This window comes from Wyeomyia smithii, chromosome 3 (assembly GCF_029784165.1).
Source record: "Wyeomyia smithii strain HCP4-BCI-WySm-NY-G18 chromosome 3, ASM2978416v1, whole genome shotgun sequence".
Taxonomy (NCBI): Eukaryota; Metazoa; Arthropoda; class Insecta; order Diptera; family Culicidae; genus Wyeomyia; species Wyeomyia smithii.
Window position 1 is genome coordinate 26233212 of NC_073696.1, and position 20583 is coordinate 26253794.

General features: G+C 37.8%; 1 protein-coding gene across 5 annotated transcripts in view; it reads left to right on the forward strand.

The window, feature by feature from the left end:
* Nucleotides 1-20583, forward strand: part of LOC129728008 (zinc finger protein 271-like) — a 149909-nt gene that overhangs the window by 21508 nt on the left and 107818 nt on the right. For 4 of the 5 annotated variants that reach the window (XM_055686361.1, XM_055686363.1, XM_055686362.1 and 1 more), the window contains exons 2-3: nucleotides 7872-9024; nucleotides 9121-9454. In XM_055686361.1, the coding sequence (XP_055542336.1) occupies nucleotides 9017-9024; nucleotides 9121-9454 (342 nt within the window). In that variant the 5' untranslated portion in view covers nucleotides 7872-9016. Of the gene's footprint in view, nucleotides 1-7689; nucleotides 7796-7871; nucleotides 9025-9120; nucleotides 9455-20583 lie in introns of those variants that run through there. The other variant, XM_055686360.1, reaches the window with a different exon arrangement.

Sequence of the window (20583 nt, forward strand, 5' to 3'; positions counted from 1 at the left end):
ACCTCAGCTTATACCAGAAGATATACAGAGTTTGCTTGGGAAAAAGGCAATTTGAGTAACTCACGTTTGTCGTGCGCGTGACTGAAAGACAAGCAAACTATATATATTCCGATGAGTAATACATAGAAACCGCAGTTTCCATTACTTTGAACGGTTTCTGGTATAGGACTTAGAAGTTGGCGTTTGGTCTTAGTCGTAGTGATTTTTTCTTAAAGTACTTGAGTACTTGCCGAGCCGTCAGCTGCAAAAGTTGAAGAGTGGAAATCACTCTCGACGAAAACCATGCGCGAGGTCGGAAGTTGGTGGATTTCATTAGTAAATCGCAGTATTTATCCAGATTTCTCTCTGACGGCCAGTAGTTTTGCTCACCAACTAAAAAAACCAAACTAGAATTGTGATCGATTTGGCGGAGTAATGCCCGTCCTTACTTTGTACTGGATTATTCTATTTCGCATCTCGTTTTTGATTTATCAGCAAACTTCACAAACTCTAACATTTCCACTCGCATTTATTTGTGAAAAAAAACGCCAATTTCTAGGAAGTTAAGGCTAACCACGGTGTTCGTTAACTTTGCTTAATTTAAGTGCACTTCAGGTGAGCTAAAACTTTTTCATTGCACGCTTCTACATTACAATTTATTCGGTCGATCGTTCGCCCGAAAATTCAAACACATAAAAAGCTAATTTTCGACGTGAGAAACTAAAATAGCATGAAATTCAGCTCCGCAGCCACTACTCGACTGCATACAACTATAGTTGCAGTGAAAGTAGTCATGGTAATGTAATCACCTATGCAAAATAATAAAACTTAATTTAATCTGATTTTTCTCATAGAGTGGTAGATAGTTTAAATTATGCATTTGCCGTTCTTAACAGTTCTGTTTTCGTCCAACTATACTGTATATATGCATGAACCATAATGCATAACCCATCGTATTCGTTTTCCTCTGGGCTCGTTTATCATTCTACTCTATCTACTGCCATTGCCATGGCACCCACCCTCCTAGTGCTCCTTCCGACCTCCCTTCTATTCCCCAACCACCATCGCCATGCCACTGCACTATGCCACGAGTCAGCGAATCCCGAATCCATCCCAAGGGAGAAGTGGGTGGAAAATCGAAACACCTTTCCTTCTACCTTCTCCTTTCTCCAACTCAACTCTTTTTCCAAACGAAGCATAATTGCACTGACGCTAATCCCCTCCTTCCATGCTCGCTGCCCTGCCGCTTTCAGCCATCATCTTCCGTTTTTTCCCTTCTGCTCCCACGATCTTCTCGCTCATCGACTGCCATCACAGGAACATTATCCCTGTCCACTTGCTGATGCCTGTCCGTTCACATCTCAGCATCAGCGCGCACGGCCATCAGTTATTGCACTTTTTCCACCCAACCAACCACCCAGCCAACCAACCGCCATCATTATCATCACCATCATCATCGCCATCATCATCGATCGGGCTCAAGTATCCTGCACCAGCACGCGAGAAAGAGTGTAAAAGAGAGTGGGTGGAGGTGCCACACTTTGACCACTTTCACCTGCTTCTTCTTTCGTCTTAGCTTTAGCCATTTGCTTCCCATACTCTCTCTCTTTCTAAATCAATCTCCCGCTCTCGCTCTACCCTCTATCCCTTCCGTTGCATCATGTGGCTCTCTCTCTCTCTCTCACTTCAGTATCCGTGCTTTTGGTTCCTCTGAGGTTGTTTTATTATAAAACCTACCACCCTACCGTCCTTGTCCCAGCAAGCAGCCCCACCCGGCAACTGAGTTGAACTGACCGCTGATGCATTTTCTGTTTCGAGGGGGATTCAGGATCATAGTCGAAAGTAAGATGAACAGACAGTCAGTCAGACAAACAGCAAGACAGGAGCGCCTCGAACCACCGCACCTTAGTCTTCGGTCTTCCGCTATTTGCAGCAAAAGTCGTTAATAAAAAAAGGGGAATTTTCAAATGCAGCAGCAGCAGCCAGTGAACATTTCTTCGGTTCGCTTCGATGTTTCATGATTTGGAAAATGTCATGGGGATGGTGCCCCCCCTTCCAATCTCATCCCCAACTAGCGTCGTTTACAGTTTTACCGTTTGTGCAGTTTTTCTTGCAGCAGGGTAACGAAAATACTTTAGCGGAAACAATCTGGCGTTTATGTTTTGTCATTTGTTCAGTTTGCAATTAAAAGAAATATTCCGACAAATTACTTATAATTCAATATAAAATGAATCACGCAAAACAAAGTTTTTTTTAGAAATATACAAACTGCACAACTAAATTCCCATTACTACCTACAACTTTGTCCCGTCTTTCTAGCAGAACTCGGATATCGTTACGATGGAAGTGTTGGTCTTTCGAAGTTATCCACGAATCGAGGCATTTTTCCAAGTTTTCATATGAGCTGCTGATCAGCCAGATTATGTGCCAGGGAACGTAAGACTTCCCATTTGAATGCTCCTATATAAATTTCAATGATTTTGACACTATGAGGCCGATTATTGTCATGTAGTAGAATCACTTTTCGTGCCTTTGCTCGTATTGTGGCCGTTTTACGCGCAGTGCATCAATTGAAGTCGACACCATTCCCCAGTGATGATTCTTTGAGTTGCTATAATGAATCCATTTTCCATCATCCGTCAAGATGCAATGAAGCAAACCCTTCTTTTTTGACGCGGGAGCAGTTGTTCACAAGAGAAAAAACGCTCAACATTCCTTCATAAGGAACCTTAGTTGCCTTGTTTTTGAATCATTCTCAAAGACTGCAATCGCTTGGAAATGGCTTGGAGAATAACTCATAATTCCTAGCGTTCTTCGGCATGGTTCCTCATCGAGCGATTCCTCCAATTCAGCGTCTTCAAAAGTTTTTAGCCTGTTTTTCACGAGAGCAGTCATCGAAATAACCGTTTTCAAGATGATGGAACCAACACGGCGCGTTGTTTCACTTAGAGCAGCGTTTACGTAAACCGGTTTTTAACTCTCGATGCGAAGTGACGATTATTTGGCACAAAAACAGACATTTCCACACAACTAAAAGTCAATGACGCCACAGTAAAATCACTAACGCGTCGAAGTGGTTAGTTTACCATATGCCTCAGCTAGGATCATCACATTTAAATATGTCAAAATCGATCAGCATTAACGCCCGGCGCCATCTAGTGACAAATAGCGAGAACATATTTGGACACCTAATATTTTCGACAGTTTTGGTATATGATTTTTTTTTCAATGAGGAAAATAATGTTAAAAATTTATGATATTGTCGACATTTTTGAAATATTTTATATCTTTGACATTTTCGGCATTTTTAACATTGTAACATTTTTGTCATTTTTAAAATTATTTTCATTTCATTTTTTGACATATTTGATATTCTTGACATGACATGTTCCACCTATTTATTCATTTTTAAATTTTTTTAATACTTTGACATTTTTACGTTATTTTACATTTTTACATTTATAACATTTTTGAATTTTTTGCATTATTTTACTTTTTCACCATTGGTGATATTCTTGACATTTATACATTTTTCAAATTTTTTACATATTTTTACATATTTTATATTTTAGTTATTTTTTACATTTTCATATTTTTTTACCACTTTTGTTTTTTTTTACATTTTCACATTTTTTACATTTTCTACATTTTTACATTTCTCGCTTGTTTTTGAAATTTTTGAAATTTTTGTAAGAATTTTTGAAGAATTTTGAATTTTTTGTATTTTTTTAACATTTACGACATTTTGACGCTTTTGATACTTTTCATATTTTGACATTTTTGATATTTATGAAATTTATGACATTCATGACATTTATGTCATTTATGACATATATGACATATATGACATATATGACATTTATGACATTTATGACATTTATGAAATTTATGACATTTTATGACATTTACGACACTTATGACATTTATGACATTTATGACTCTTATGACATTTATGACAATTATGACATTTATGACATTTATGACATTTATGACATTTATGAATATGACATTTATGACATTTATGACATTTATGACATTTATGACATTTATGACATTTATGACATTTATGACATTTATGACATTTATGACATTTATGACATTTATGACATTTATGACATTTATGACATTTATGACATTATGACATTTATGACATTTATGACATTTATGACATTTATGACATTTATGACATTTATGAATTTATGACATTTATGACATTTATGACATTTATGACATTTATACATTTATGACATTTATAGACATTTATGACATTTATGAATTTATGACATTTATGACATTTATGACATTTATGACATTTATGACATTTATGAATTTATGACATATATGACATTTATGACATTTATGACATTTATGACATTTATGACATTTATGACATTTATGACATTTATGACATTTATGACATTTATGACATTTATGACATTTATGACATTTATGACATTTATGACATTTATGACATTTATGACATTTATGACATTTATGACATTTATGACATATATGACATTTATGACATATATGACATTTATGACATTTATGACATTTATGACATTTATGACATTTATGACATTTATGACATTTATGACATTTATGACATTTATGACATTTATGACATTATGACATTTATGAACATTTATGACATTTATGACATTATGCATTTATGACATTTTGACATTTATGACATTTATGACATTTATGACATTATGACATTTATGACATTTATGACATTTATGACATTTATGACATTTATGACATTTATGACATTTATGACATTTATGACATTTATGACATTTATGACATTTATGACATTTATGACATTTATGACATTTATGACATTTATGACATTTATGACATTTATGACATTTATGACATTTATGACATTTTATGACATTTATGACATTTATAACATTTATGACATTTATGACATTTATGACATTTATGACATTTATGACATTTATGACATTTATGACATTTATGACATTTCGACATTTATGACATATATGACATAAATGACTTTTATGACATTTATGATATTTATGATATTTATGAAATTTGGTCGGCGTGCGACCAGACCGAACCAAGCGCCATTTTTTTGAAAATTGAGTTTTTAACACTAGTGGAAGTTAAAATTGATATTAAACAGTTTATATTGGTATTATAACAAAATTTCTCTGCAGCAGCTTGCAGGAAGCATACGGGGTGAGGTAAACTTTGATCGCCGATTACTCGAAATAATGTTTTTTGGCGCTTGGTTCGGTCTGGTCGCACGCCGACCATTTATGATATTTATGACATTTATGACATTTTTGACATTCATGACTTTTATGACATTTATGGCATTTCTAACATTTTCATACAAATTTTTTATAATTTTAAGAATAATTTTAACAATTTGAACAATTTGAACAATTTGAACAATTTTAACAATTTGAACAATTTTAACAATTTTAACAATTCAAACAATTTTAACCATTTTAACAATTTTAACAATTTAACAATTTTAACATTTCAACAATTTTAAGATTTTAACCATTTTAGCAATTTTAGCAATTTTAACAATTTTAACAATTTTAACAATTTTAACAATTTTAACAATTTTAACAATTTTAACAATTTTAACAATTTTAACAATTTTAACAATTTTAACAATTTTAACAATTTTAACAATTTTAACAATTTTAACAATTTTAACGATTTTAACAATTTTAACAATTTTAGCAATTTTAACAATTTTAACAATTTCAACAATTTAAACAATTTTAACAATTTTAACAATTTTGACAATTCTAACAATTTTAACAGTTTTAACAATTTTAAAAATTTTACCAATTTTAACAATTTTAACAATTTCAACAATTTTAACAATTTTAACGATTTTAACAATTTTGGCGATTTTAACAATTATAATGATTATAAAAATAGTAAAAATTTTAAAAATGTTAACAATTTTAACAGTTTTCAACAATTTTAACAATTTTAACGATTTTAACAATTTTAACAGTTTTAGCAATTTTAACAATTTTTACATTTTTAACAATTTTAACAATTTCAACAATTTTAACAATATCAGCAATTTTTACAATTATAATGATTCTAACAATAGTAACAATTTTAACAATTTATCATTTTCAACAATTTTACCAATATTTGAACTCAAACACGACTGTAACATGAAATTCCAAGGGAAATACGGCTTTTTCAGTCTTAGCGTGGATCAAAATGCTACTATGTTTTTTGTCCGACGTTTCGGCCTTGAGACTTGGTCTTCCTCAGGCGATATGAAGTTGTATCGTTTTTCGTCCAGCGTACAAAGTTTTTCGATAGGTTGTCATAGCTATCAATAGGTTCTCCTTCAAAGTACACTAAAGTCGCTTCTTACGTGTTTTTTTAACGCGGTTTTTTTACGCGGATTCCGGAATTTACACGATTTTTTTACGCGGATTCCGGAATTTACGCGGTATTTTTTTTTTGAGCGGATTTCGGTTCCTCTTCTCTCGGATTGCAGAATTCACACGGGTTTTGTTCACGCGGATTTCGGAATTTACGCGGTTTTTTTTACGCGGCACGTATCCCCCGCATAAAAAGCAACTTTAGTGTATTACTTCAAAAAGCACGATACGTAAATGTCAAGAGTCCATCTTGGTGTCATCAGTGTGTTAAAAAGCCCGAGAAAAGGAATTAAATCCACCAACGCATCGTGCCTTTTGGAGAACCTATTGAGAGTTATGACAACCTATTGTAAAGCTTTGTAGGCTGAACGAAAAATGGTACAACTTTATATCCCCTGAGAAAGCCCAAATCTCAATGCCGAAACGTCGGACATAAAATATAGTAACGTTTTGATCCTCTGTTAAAACTGAAAAAGCCGTATTTCCCTTGGAATTCTAGCGATTTTAACAATTTTGACAGAGTTACCAGTATTACGAAAATGATTGAATGGTCAATTTGAGCTAGGACAAAATAATACAAGCGTAAAACTTCTTACATCGCAAGCAAACCATTGCGCCCACAAACATTTATTGTCTCAACCAACTCAACAGTCAAATTCACGGTAGCCAGTAGAATAATATTTGAGAGTAATGAATCAACAACAGCACCCGCTAAAAGCTCTAAGATAAATTAGAAATAGTGCGTCGAGCTAAAAAGCATCCTTCGCTCGCACACCACCGTACAGCCGGACCGTCATAAATTAAAATTAACTGGCAGCCCCAACCCCATCTCCCGCTACAATTTGCAATTTTTTTTTGCCATGTTCTCCTATTATATACGAGTATAATATTTTCCCGCTTGCATCGCAGGCTTGGTTGGCCATCAGTAAAATTGTTTTTTTTTATTTCAAGACAAACGAAGCGAGAAACCTGAAGTTGGTGGGTGGTTGGGTGGGGTGTGTGTGCAGTTGTATACCAATGCAATTTATAGAATGCACTTTTTCGCCCCTGCTGCTACTGCTGGTTGCATACAACACACAACATGTATGCATCGCTGCCGCCGGGCCGGGGTCGGATACGCATTTTCTCTTCCTTGCCCACGTGCGGCTGTGTGACATCTGGTTGTCGGTGCTGGGGGTGGTGGATTCCAGCAAGGGATTCGAAACGCGGGCTCCCTCCTTCCCAGCGCGCATTCCAGCAAGGGATTCGAAACGCGGGCTCCCTCCTTCCCAGCGCGCTTTCTCTGCTTGCTCGCGTGCTCCTCAGACGTCGATCTTCGTTGCGGCGGCAGGACTTGGGCATCCAAGTTATCCGGTTTTGGGTTTTATTTCTCGTGCAGTATTCGACCGAGCTGGTAGCAGGCGTTGGTTTTTTCGGTATTGCGGAGACACCTGTTGGAAACTAGCAACTCTAAGTTTATACTATTTCAGTGTTTTGGTTTTTCTTCCACAGATACCGAGTGTGTGTTTAGCTTGTTTGCTGTAGGGCTGCCAAGGACGAAGTGAATGCCATCCGCGCTAATGGCTGAACAATAGTTGGACTGACGTGTTAGTTGAGTATGTGCTATTGATGAGAGAGAGAAGGAGAGAGTGAGAGTGATTGGAAAACTTACTCTCTCGCCTGTTCGATGTAGTGTGCGGGCCTTACTGACTGCGAACTTGACTCCTGCTCAACCTGCCACGGTGGGGGTCCTTATGTACTATCAACATTGGTGAGGGGGTCCATGGCGTGAAGAATCGCCCTCGGAAATCGGGCGGAAAGGAAGCTCGCTAGGATGAACTTTGCCAGCTAAGAAGGAGGAAGATGTGAACTTCGAAGCTCACACGTTCGTCATACGTCTAAGACGTTGGTCGGTTTTCCACGTCGGCGATTTTTCGGGAAACGGTTCAGTGCGCACTGGTAAACTATCGCTGGATTAGTGGAAAAGCTGAAGAAATTCATTAGCGTTTCTGTAATCTCCGGTAACGTTCGACGATAGTGTAAATTTAGGTGTAAATATAGAACAACGAAGTGACTAAGATATATGCTTTAGCAATTAGCAAAACGGTTACATAAATATCTAATCAAAACCGGGAGTTGTAAATAAAATATTTTTAAACCTAATCTAGTGTAATGTACGTTATCTCGCAAACTCAACAACTGCTAATCAAAAAAATCTAAACCTCCAACTATTATATCAAAGTGCAATAGCAAAATCCTATTCCTAGAACGAAAATGCATAATTTGCTGTTAAGAAAGATCGAAGAGAAGAAAGACGTCTTAAAGTTACCGGGCCAACTAATACCAGTGAAAAATAGTAAGGAGGTGGCATAGAAAGCTAAGAAGAAAAACAGCCACATACACTCTCACACAAACAAGCACGGCCGAACACTATCGAGGAGAGTTGGCGCAGCCTAAGAATAAGACAGCCGGTGCGTGTGGGAACGCCGGGAAAAATCTTACGAACACGGTCCAGCTTCCGAAATCTGCTGCTGCTGCTGCTCTCCCACTGCTGCTGCTAAACAGGGGGTGGCTCCCGAAGAAAACGGAGAGAAAGCAGTAATCGATATTATAAGAAGCACAGTCCGCGTCATCGAGCGAACGCAGAAACAGTCAAAATGAAAGAGTAAGTTTTCCGTTCGCTTTTCTTAATTTTTTTTGTTCATACAAAAAAAAACTAAAAAGGAAACTAATGATTCGTTATTTTTCCTTCCGTTCACAGAAACTCCATCACGGACGTGTTCGATGCGACGGATTTCAATCCGGACATGATACTGTCGAATGTGTTCCTTGATCCGGGGCTGGATTTTATGACCAGCATCGACGAGCTCAGTGAGAACATGATGGTACAGGATTTCCTGCATTTCGGTAGTTCACTGTTTTATCCTGAGCAACAACAGCAGCAACAACCGGTGGATAACAGCGGTCAGTTGCAGCAACAACAACAACAAATCCAGCTGCCGAATCAGGTTTCTCTGATGCCAAATCAAATACCAGCTCAGCACCCTTTGCAACAGCCGCAGCTTCATCAGCAAACAAAGTGCACCGTTGAACAGGTGAGTGGTATCAGTATTACTCATCCAAGCAGGCAGTAGCAGTGGATTTTTTTCTCGGCAAAAATATTCTGTTAGTAATCGAGTTTCAATTGTTGGTGAATTCAAATTAATTTTTTTTTTGGAAAATACACCCCTTGTCAGTACATCATTGTCAGGGGAAAAATGTTCAAAATGGTCAAAAATTCGGACCTTATGAGAAGTTCAAAAGCCCTTGAAATAAATCAACTAAATGTTGAGAAACTTATCGAGTTTATCACGAAAAAAAATCTTCAGAACTTATTTATGATACGAATCAAAAAATTAACACAATCTGCCATAAAAATTATTTCGAAGCAATCTTTATACTCTCTAAATCAGTTATTTGTGCTTTATTTTATCTGCGAATCATCGACTGCAGAGAAAAAGTGTTCCGTTTACTTCTTGGTGATCTTCGTACAAATAATTGTGTTTTTTGGTGACACTGATAAATAATTCGAAATTGTTATTTTCTGAGTAGTTCTGAGGGTAATGCGCATATCAAAATCTATTCGTGCATGTTAAAAGCATTAAGCAGGTTTTTTACAATTTTGGTACAAATTTTATTTGCACAAAATAAAATCCGTATTTAAAATAGCACATATTTGCTTCGTCTATTGCAGGTATTAAACGAAGCAAATATTTGCTAATTTCGGTACAAATTTTATTTGCACAAAATAAAATCAAAGTTTACCATGGGATAGTGGAGATCTTTTCTATTGTTGTCTTTTTTACCTCCTGCACTGCACTGCAAAATCCGTTTCCATTTGAGATTTCGACCTCTATTCATTCGACTTCTTTTTCTTTTCTACTATTATAGTTAGTATAGTTTTTCCCTCTTTTTAACGACATTTTGGATTTTGGCCTCCAATTTTCTCTTTTGGTTTTACTTCATTTATACTTTTCATCACAGTTCCATTTTAGCCCATTCAGTTTATTATATCTTTACCTCCAAGCGAAGCAAAGCCTTGGTGCTACATTCGGATTCGGAACTCGACCTTCTTTTTTTTTTATTCATAGACTTCGCAGCCAACTGTTTAGTGTACTAGACAATTGCGATTTTACTGATACCCCGGACGAACACATACGATTCACATAGATTCTCTAGGATTTCCACATTGGATTCGTGAGCGTCCTTGAAAAGGATTCCTGAAGAAAGAATCCTCAGGAATGCCCTTTATATGGCTCTAGGATTCTTGAATAAGAATCGTGAGTGGGAATCCTCCGGATCATGTTTGCGATTCCTTTCACGCTTCCGTCACCGTGTTAATCGGTATCCTGGGGATTCTTACTCAGGATTCTCTGCGTGTTAGTAAGGGACTAATAGCCATCGTACCTCGAGACCGTCTGGAAGATTTATCTTTACCTCTCGTAATAAAATTAACACAATTAGCTTCGAACTACCAGTAGTGAAACCATTTGATTCGTTTTACACAAATTGATATTTGATGGATAGAATTTCAACAGTTTGAGATTATTTTCACCCTAGTGCTGATCGCTTGCAAAATTCCACCAAAGAACAAAAAATACCGTTCGATAGACAAATTAATTTTCTGGATGAAACTGACGGTTTCTTGGTACTGTCAACTCTATAAATTTCTTTTTTTTTTTTTTTGGTTTAGCAGTTCAACTATTTTTAGTCTCTAAGATTCATTACGCTTCAACAGGCTTGGTATTCTTCTCGATATGTGAAAAGAGCAGAGTGAATATTCATCGCTCACATGTTGCCCAGCATGAGGGCTACTTGTAGTATTTTTTACAAAAATCTTTTTGCGTCTTCTTTGTACTGTATTTTTACCGCTCGCAGAAAAACTAATACACTTGCTGCTCACACCACAGCTGAGCGAAACAAGAGTGGTGAATTACTCTAATGAGAATACCCAGGAATACACCGCGGTGATAACTGCTGAGATACATTCGATGACATTTCAAGAGCAAACATGCATGACGGACGGTTGAATTTATTTTTTTTATTATATTATAGTTTCGAGATGCAAAGCAAACAACGCAATCTACTTTCCTACATAGATGTTCCCCTCATTTGATATATGGGTCATACGAAGTGACCACGAAAAAGCACAAACTTGGACACGACCATCACAGATTTTGCTCAAAGTTGGGAGAATTATTCATCTACTGTCACATTGGAAAATCCCAAATTTGATGTCGATTGGAATACCCCCCGCTCTGTGGGACCCCCCTGTTTATTGCAAAGTCACGCATTTTTTGTTCAAAATCTCTTTTTTCTTTTTCTTACAATTCATAGACGTAAGATGTCCGAAAAAATACTGATGCATGTTTTTTGAAGAAAATAAACCAAGGAATCCTGAAAAAATATAAGTTTTGACCGCAAGTGTTGCCAGATAAATTATTTTTGTATTTAAAAACTAAATTTATATTTTTCGGCAAATGCAGCCATTTTTATACTAAATTTGATAATTTCACCGTGTTCCTTGGAAAATTTCACATAAGAAACAACTATCATCCCGAGGTAATATGAGCCAATCTCGAGATATAACATTTTTACGAAAAAAGTTGTAAACTTCGTAATTATTATTTTTTTTACAATTTACAGACGTAAGACACCCGAATAATAGTGATAGGTGAATTTTGAAGAAAATAAACCAAGGAATCCAGAAAAAGTATTTTTTTTGACAGAAACTGTTGCCAGATAGATTATTTTTGTATTTTAAAACTAAATTTGCATTTTTTGGCAAATGCAGCTAATTTTATTTTAAATTTGATAGTTTCATCGTATTTCTTGGAAAATTTTGCGTAAGAAACACTTATCACCCCGTGGTATTATGAGCCAATCTCGAAAAATACAAAAATAATCTATCTGGCAACACTTCTGGTCAGAAACAATATTTTTTCTGGATTCCTTGGTTTATTTTCTTCAAAATTCATCTATCACTATTTTTCGGGTGTTTTACGTTTGTAAATTGTAAAAAAAATTAATTACGAAGTTTACAACTTTTTTCGTAAAAATGTTATATCTCGAGATTGGCTCATATTACCTCGGGATGATAGTTGTTTCTTATGTGAAATTTTCCAAGGAACATGATGAAATTATCAAATTTAAAATTCAAATAGCTGCATTTGCCGAAAAATGTAAATTAAGTTTTCAAATACAAAAATAGTCTATCTGGCAACACTTCCGTTCAAAACTTGTATTTTTTCTGGATTCCTTGGTTCATTGTCTTTAAAAATCATCTATCATGATTTTTCGGACATCGTACGTCTATTTTTTTTCCTCATATCATTTATTTGACACGGCACAAATACAGTTTAATGTTTAACGGCGCCAATTATATCTGAAGACTTAACATCTTAAAGCAATTTTTTTATCCACGCTGCCGACTACGAGCTGAAATTAAGTCTATCTTAAAACTAGGATGTATTTTTCAATCGCTGTTTTGTAGTTTGATGGTCGTCTGATGCTCTTCGAATGGCCATGAATATGCAGCATGTATGGATTTGTTCTGCTGAGCCACGATGTCATGAGCTGGAAGAGGGGCTTGTAGTTCTCGGGTCCTGAAGGTATTGTGCGGGGGCTAGTTCGTTGTTGTTGTTCGCTGGTGTTCAAGTGGCCTATGGTATGTGCCGCTGAGCCAAGATATCACTGAAGGCCTCGGGTTCTCAGGTCCTGGTGAATTCGTGTGGGGTGCAGTTGTTGATTCCAAAACCTCTGCTTAAGGTTCAAACGTGTTCTTGTCGTTTTGTTGGGTGTAGATGGAGGGGAACGGGACTAGACTGGGGCATGGATGGATTTTAGGAAAATGTATATAAGGGTCATGTAGGGTATGTCACGGCTCGCCAAGACCTCACGAACAGGAACAGCTGGCCGTCTACCTCCGGCCTGAAAGGAAGCTATTAATTTAGACCTGGCGTCACGGTGGACAGGGCATGACCAAACAACGTGCTCTATGTCGTGATAACCTACGTGATACGACGGAGATGCGCATCAAATCTATAGTGATTGGACATAAGCCGAGACATCACGCAAATGAAATCTCGACCTACATCCAACCCCTTGAACCACGGATTCGTCGATACCTTGGGTATAATGGAATGTAACCACCTTCCCAGTTCCCCTCTGGTCCAAGAATTTTGCCAACTGATGATCGTATTCTGACGTACAAATGCAAAAAATTCATTAAAAGCAATTGGTCTTTCATAAATTTCACCGTTTGTAGCGCCCACCTTAGCCAAAGAGTCCGCTTTCTCATTGCCCGGTATCGAGCAGTGAGAAGGGACCCACACTAAGGTAATCTGAAAAGATTTTTCGGATTAAGCACTCAGATGTTTCCGTATTTTCCCCAGGAAATACGGAGAGTGCTTAACATCTTTCATCGATCGGAGAGCCTCAATGGAACTGAGACTATCCGTAAAGATGAAATAATGGTCCGTGGGCATTTTTTCGATGATCCCTAGGGTGTACTGAATTGCAGCTAATTCTGCGACGTAAACAGAAGCAGGATTATCGAGCTTATGGGAGACGGTTAAATTGTTATTGAAGATACCGAAGCCAGTGGACCCATCGATAAGTGATCCGTCAGTGTAGAACATATTGTCGCAGTTGATGTTTCGATATTTATTGGAAAAAATTTTGGGGATCTGCTGCACGCGTAAATGATCCGGGATTCCACGAGTTTCTTCTATCATGGATGTATCGAAAAACACAGTAGAATCAGAAGTATTTAAAAAATTGACACGATTTGGAATATTCGGAGAAGGGTTAATATTTTGTGACATGTGATTGAAATACAATGTCATAAAACGGGTTTGAGAATTAAGTTTGATTAACCTTTCAAAATTTTCAATCACAGGACGGTTCAAGACCTCACATTTGATAAGAATACGAGAAGACAGGCTCCAAAAGCGGTTTTTCAATGGTAGAACCCCAGCTAAGACCTCCAAACTCATCGTATGGGTCGATTGCATGCAACCTAAGGCGATACGCAAACAACGATATTGTGTACCAAAACCTGAGAAATCGTTTTACCCATTAATTGTGGCTGGAGCTGAGTCTCAGTCTTCTCCGGAGGGAATTCGATACCTAGCTGTAGAGCCCAAGCAGACAAATTGTCCAAGGTATCTTGCAATGGTCCTTGCAAATCGGCAGCTGTGGCTCCTGTAACAGAAACCACGCTGTCGTCTGCAAGTTGTCTTATCGTGCATGAATTTGCCAGACATTCGTCGATGTCATTTACATAAAAATTGTAAAGAAGGGGGCTTAAACATGAGCCCTGGGGAAGACCCATGTAGCTAATTCGAAAAGTTGCCAAATCGCCATGCGTAAAATGCATGTGCTTTTCGAACAACAAATTGTGCAAAAAATTGTTCAAAATTGGAGAAAATCCTTGTCGGTGAAGTTTGCCCGAAATAATGTCAATAGAAACGGAATCAAAAGCCCCCTTAATGTCCAAGAACGCAGACGCCATTTGTTCTTTGCGAGCATACGCCAGCTGGATATCTGTTGAAAGCAACGCAAGACAATCATTCGGCCCTTTGGCACGGCGGAAGCCAAATTGAGTATCTGATAGTAGACCATTTGATTCGACCCAATGGTCTAAACGACGGAGTATCATTTTTTCCATCAATTTCCGGATACAGTATAGCATTGCAATCGGCCTATAGGAGTTGTGATCAGAGGCTGGTTTTCCCGGTTTTTGGATGGCGATCACCCTCACTTGCCTCCAATCCTGCGGTACAATGTTTTGCTCCAGGAACTTATTGAACAAGTTCAACAAGCGCCTCTTGGCATTGCCGGGTAGATTCTTCAACAAGTTGAACTTGATTCTATCTAACCCAGGCGCGTTATTGTTACAGGACAGGAGGGCAATTGAAAATTCTGCCATTGTAAAAGGTGATTCTATCGCGTCGTGGCCCGGAGACGCATCGCGAACAAAGTTTTGCGCAGGAACAGAGTCCGTGTGAGGTCATACGGAATGTCAATTGGCCGCATGCGAGTTGACCCGTTTGTAATTGAAATAAGAATAGGCAAATGGTCGCTACCGTGAGGATCGAGGATTACCTTCCATGTGCAATCCAACCGTAGCGACGTCGAACATAAAGAGAGATCCAAAGCGCTTGGGTGCGCTGGAGGTTTCGGGACACGTGTCATTTCACCGTTGTTTAGAATAGTCATGTCGAAGTTATCGCAAAGGTTATAAATTAAAGAGGAGCGGTTATCATTAGAAGGGGAACCCCAAGCCACGCCATGAGAGTTTAAGTCTCCCGAAAATCAAGCGTGGCGAGCGAAGAAGTTCTATTAAATCAAAGAGCAGCCGTTGCCCAACCTGTGCTCTGGGAGGAATATATATTGAGGCAATACAAAGCTCTTTACCTTGTATTGTCATTTGACATGCGACAGCTTCGATGCCTGGAATCGAGGGGAGGTTAATACGATAGAAAGAATAGCACTTCTTAATCCCTAGAAGTACTCCTCCATATGGGGTGTCTCGATCAAGGCGAATAATATTAAAATCATGGAAGTTTAGATCAGTATTCGAAGTTAGCCAAGTTTCACAAAGGGAAAATGCATCGCATTTGTTTTTATTTATCAAAACTTTAAACGAATCAAATTTTGGTAAAATACTTCTACAATTCCACTGTAAGACAGAGATAGAATCCTTCACATAAGCAGATGAATTAGGCATCGAAGGATACGATCGCTGCAAGGAGGGGCCATTGAGCAGTCAACTGCTTCAAAAATGTTCTGTTGGGAGGAATGCTGTAAGAAAATCTTTTATTGGATCGGGTACATTGAAAGTTTCAAAAATCCAGTCCACAATGTCAGAAAATTTCACCAGTCCAGCATTTGATTTTTCAACTGGATGTGCAAAAGGAACAACTGGGGTTTTAGATGTTCCAGGAAGTGCTGGGAACTCCTTCTGGGACTTTAAATTTGCAAGCCCAGGAGGGGTTTGCTTCGGTTTTTCCGCTGCACTTTTAGGTTTGTTTGTTTTTCACTTTGGGAAATCTTAGGACCTTTTCGAGGAAGTTTAGGAGAGGAAATATTTTTCCTCTTTCTAGACTCCCCAGGATTGGCATAGGATGTTCCCGCTGATGAATCGTCAGAATCGGTTTCATCAGAGGACAACAGATCGAAGGGGTTCAAAGTAACGGGAGAGGTGGTAACGGTCTTCTTCAGCATGTCAGCGTAGGAACGCTTTGAACGCTCTTTGAGAGACAGTTTTATTTTATCCCTGCGCTGCATGTACACCGCACATGTCGAGAGCTCATGCAGATTTTCCCCGCAGTGAATACACTTTACAGCGTTAACACTGCAAGAATCTTCCGCATGAGTCTCCCCACACTTGCCACAACGTGCCTTATTGCAGCAGTAGGCGGCTGTATGGCCTAACTGCTTGCAATGAGTGCAGTTCATGACGCGGGGAACGTATAGCCTCACAGGGAGACGAACCCGGTGGATCGAGATGTGGCTTGGTAGTGCAGACCCGGCGAACGTAACTCGAAACGAGTCTGACGGAGTGTAAACTTTTTTGTCACCGACGATCGATACCGACCGCAATTGCTTGCAGCCGAGCACCTTCACATCGGGACATGTGTTGTTTTGAAAGCACCCTTTAGCACTTTTCAATATACACTCGACGGTTCTTACGTCTATGAATTGTAAGAAAAAGAAAAAAGAGTTTTGACAAAAATTGCGTGACTTTGCAATAAACAGAGGGTCCTACAGAGCGGGGGGTATTCCAATCGACACCAAAATTGGGATTTTTCCAAAGAGACAGTAGATGAAGAACTCCCCCAACTTTGAGCAAAATGGTCGTGCCCAAGTGGCATGTACACTTCGTATAGAATGACCCATACGCTTTAGACACACACAGTAGAAGCACTGCGTAGCTATTGAGTGGAATGTCCTTTCGTTTAGACTACACCGCGGTGTTTTTTTAGAAGCTCCTCAGCTACAAATGATTCGCTGCTTTCTATTCAAGCAAGTGCGTCATTTTGGCCACCAGTGTGAGAGCAGTTGTTTTCGCACTGAAGAAACAACAAGCCTGCTCTTCGAAATGTAGAATTGGCTTTGGAAATAACAACATGACAAAGGGTGGATGTAGATCAGACAATAAGCCGTATGAATATACACGTTTGCTTTAATCATCCCGTGGAAACCTTATGGGAGAAGCAGAGTAAACCCCTTTTGTTCATACGGCTCATAACGCTTTAACGAGAGTTTTATGCAAACATTGCATCAACACATTGCAAGCAACACATTTTGGGTATCCAAAAAAGCCTGCAAGTGGAATTATCAGAAAGTTTTATTTCATTTAAAAAACCTGAAAAGTCAGAAAGTTTCTAGAACAAACTTGCCGTCGCTTTATCGTTGGACTACGTCTTACTTTAATAGGGTAGTATGCTGTAAAAAATGTGACGAAGAAGTGTTCACTTTAAATACGTATTATGTGACTACCACTAAACGGATTTTGACCACCAAGATATTCTTGATCGAAAGGTGAAAATTTCTCCAAACTTGTGGTGACATAATTGGCATATATTTATGATAATAAATTGATGAAAATTTGAGTTAAAAATCACTATTTGTAGGTTGGTTGCCGTAAGAATCCAATTCTGTTCCTTGTGCATTTGAATGTTAGACTTTTTGACGTAGGTCTACGTCATACTTTAATAGGGTGGCATGCTGTGGAAAGTGTAACGAAAATGTACCTTCTTTAAGTGCATGTTATTATACTAAATGTCAAATGTCTTGATCGAAAGGAGAAGATTGCCGAAACTTTAAGTATAATAAATGGCATGTCTTTGCAACAGTAAATTAATGAAAAGTTGAATTGTTATTCGCTGTTATTAATTTAGTTTCGCAGCATAAAACCAATCTTTAGTTGGGAACACCATGGTATAGAATCGTACTTGCCTAGGGCCGTTTATGCATGCATTGTTACTGTCACTTAACAGATTTTATCGATAGAAGAAATTACCTTAAAACTTCTGGTATAATCATGTCGGCGTTGGAATTCGAATCCAGGCCACCCACCAGTGCGGTTGGAGGAGGTGGTATCAACTACGCTAGCCCCTCAGCCAAACATCTGTAGTTCATCTACTACAGATTTTAATACCAGTTTAAATTTAATAAAAACAATATCTGCTCGCTTGGCGATGTTTATTTCATACCCATGTTGTAAGTGGCCCGCCTTTCATCATTCTCTCAGACATTTTGTTCCGTGTTAGGAATGTGTTTGAGCTTGAGCTTGACGATCGCACATTTCGTGATTATTACTTCGTGATGAAGCTGAGCTAGTGAAGTTGCCCAGAGAATAACGTATATGCATAGGCACCAACTTTGGGAGGGCAAAGCACTTTATATCCCCCCCCCCCCCCTCCGAGGGGCAACGTATCATGTTGCCCTCTCAATAACTCTAGAAAGTTGGCGTATCTTTTGTCGGTTTTCCTGATAGTTTTACTTGATATTTTTCAACTTCACAACCTTTACGCCATTTTACAAAACTTTGGTCTATGATAGTTGCTTTCAAAACTGCCATTTTAATAACTTTACGTCAAACCTTTCAAGCGATATACTTCTAGTATCAGATAAATCAATTTTTTTTCGAAACTCTTTCGCGCTGCGCGTAGCAGGTAATTTACCTGAGATATCGAAATATGAAAATGAAAAATGGTAAAAAATGCACTTTTTCGAAAAAAGTAGAACCTAACAAATATTTTTTTAAACATGATAACAGAACAACCATTAAGTGTATAATATGGTGAATTAACCTATAGTGGATCGTTTTCCTATAGTGGACCTCCGCCAGATTAACTAGATTTATGCGAGAACTCGAGGGATTTTCAGCAAACTTCCATCGGAAAACATCGTGTTCAGCCTGTCTGCATCACAAACATTTATAAATCTCGATTTATGTAAAGAGAAATTAAATTATTCTGACAGGTGGTCCACTATAGGTTAATAGAGTAAAGGGGTCTACTATAGGTTAATTTACCCTATTCTTGTAAACGTTATTGATTGGGCTTTCAGAAAAACGTGTGGTTTCATGGTTTAGTGGGTGAAAAAACAAAGATTAAACATACCAAAAAGAAAAAAAATCACTATTTTGAACTTTGTTGGTCAGCAACTTTTTACTTCCAGGAGCTCCTTGTCCTTGTTTTTTTTTTCTAGTTTCAGGTGCCTACTAACAATTTCTAACGAGTTTATCTGCAACCACCTGCGACCAAGCGTTTAAAACCGTTTTGAAATTTTTTGATCCCTCTAGGGAATTCGCAATTCCAAACATATTGTCATCCTACTTCAAGAATGGACACCCTAATTGGCAAATAAAAAAAAACGGGTCAATTTTTCCTGGCTAGTGACCAATTTCTGCAAATTTGAGCAAAATTGAAGCACTTGTAAAACAAATTTTGTTGTTGTCTCATAATCGCTTTAGGTATATACATACTCTACCATATCTACGGAACGTCTTGACCTATACTCACCAAACTTTACATACATGTGCCTTACACATTAGAGATATTCAAGCAGTATTCAAGCGTATGAGAAATGAGAGGGCAGCCTCTGGAAAGGGGGGGCGGAGGGGCTGAACTCCGGAAAAGTCTATGTATCATTTCCGCTCTTCATACTAAAAATCCTCTATCCTCTACGAAAATTCCACTAGAAACACTCGAATTTTCACTAATACTCCGTACTAAATTACTAAACTAAATTTGTCCGCATAAATCACTTGAAAATCAGTAATTCAACGGAGTGATTTCTGAGCAGGTATCAACCGTGCTGCCAACTCTTCTTCTGTTAGGAAAGCACGAAAACAAGAATATCTCGTTTCATGTTGACAAGCAGCGGAACCGACTTTTTTTATCCCTTGTAGACTCATCACTGCGACCAGAAGTATTGATCTTTTGTGATATCGCCCGGATGTTTGCTGTATTCCGCACTTCTATTATTGGCATTATCACTATTAGTAGTAAGTGACATGATTATAATAATTCGTGCTTGTGTGTATGATTTATCACCTTCTCTTTTTACGTTTACTACTTCAAGCCTCGCTGCCTCCGGCAAATAAAATTCTTTGGAGAGGTTTCAACTAAATGCCCCTCCTGGCCAGTTTAATTGTAAGAGGGGCTTA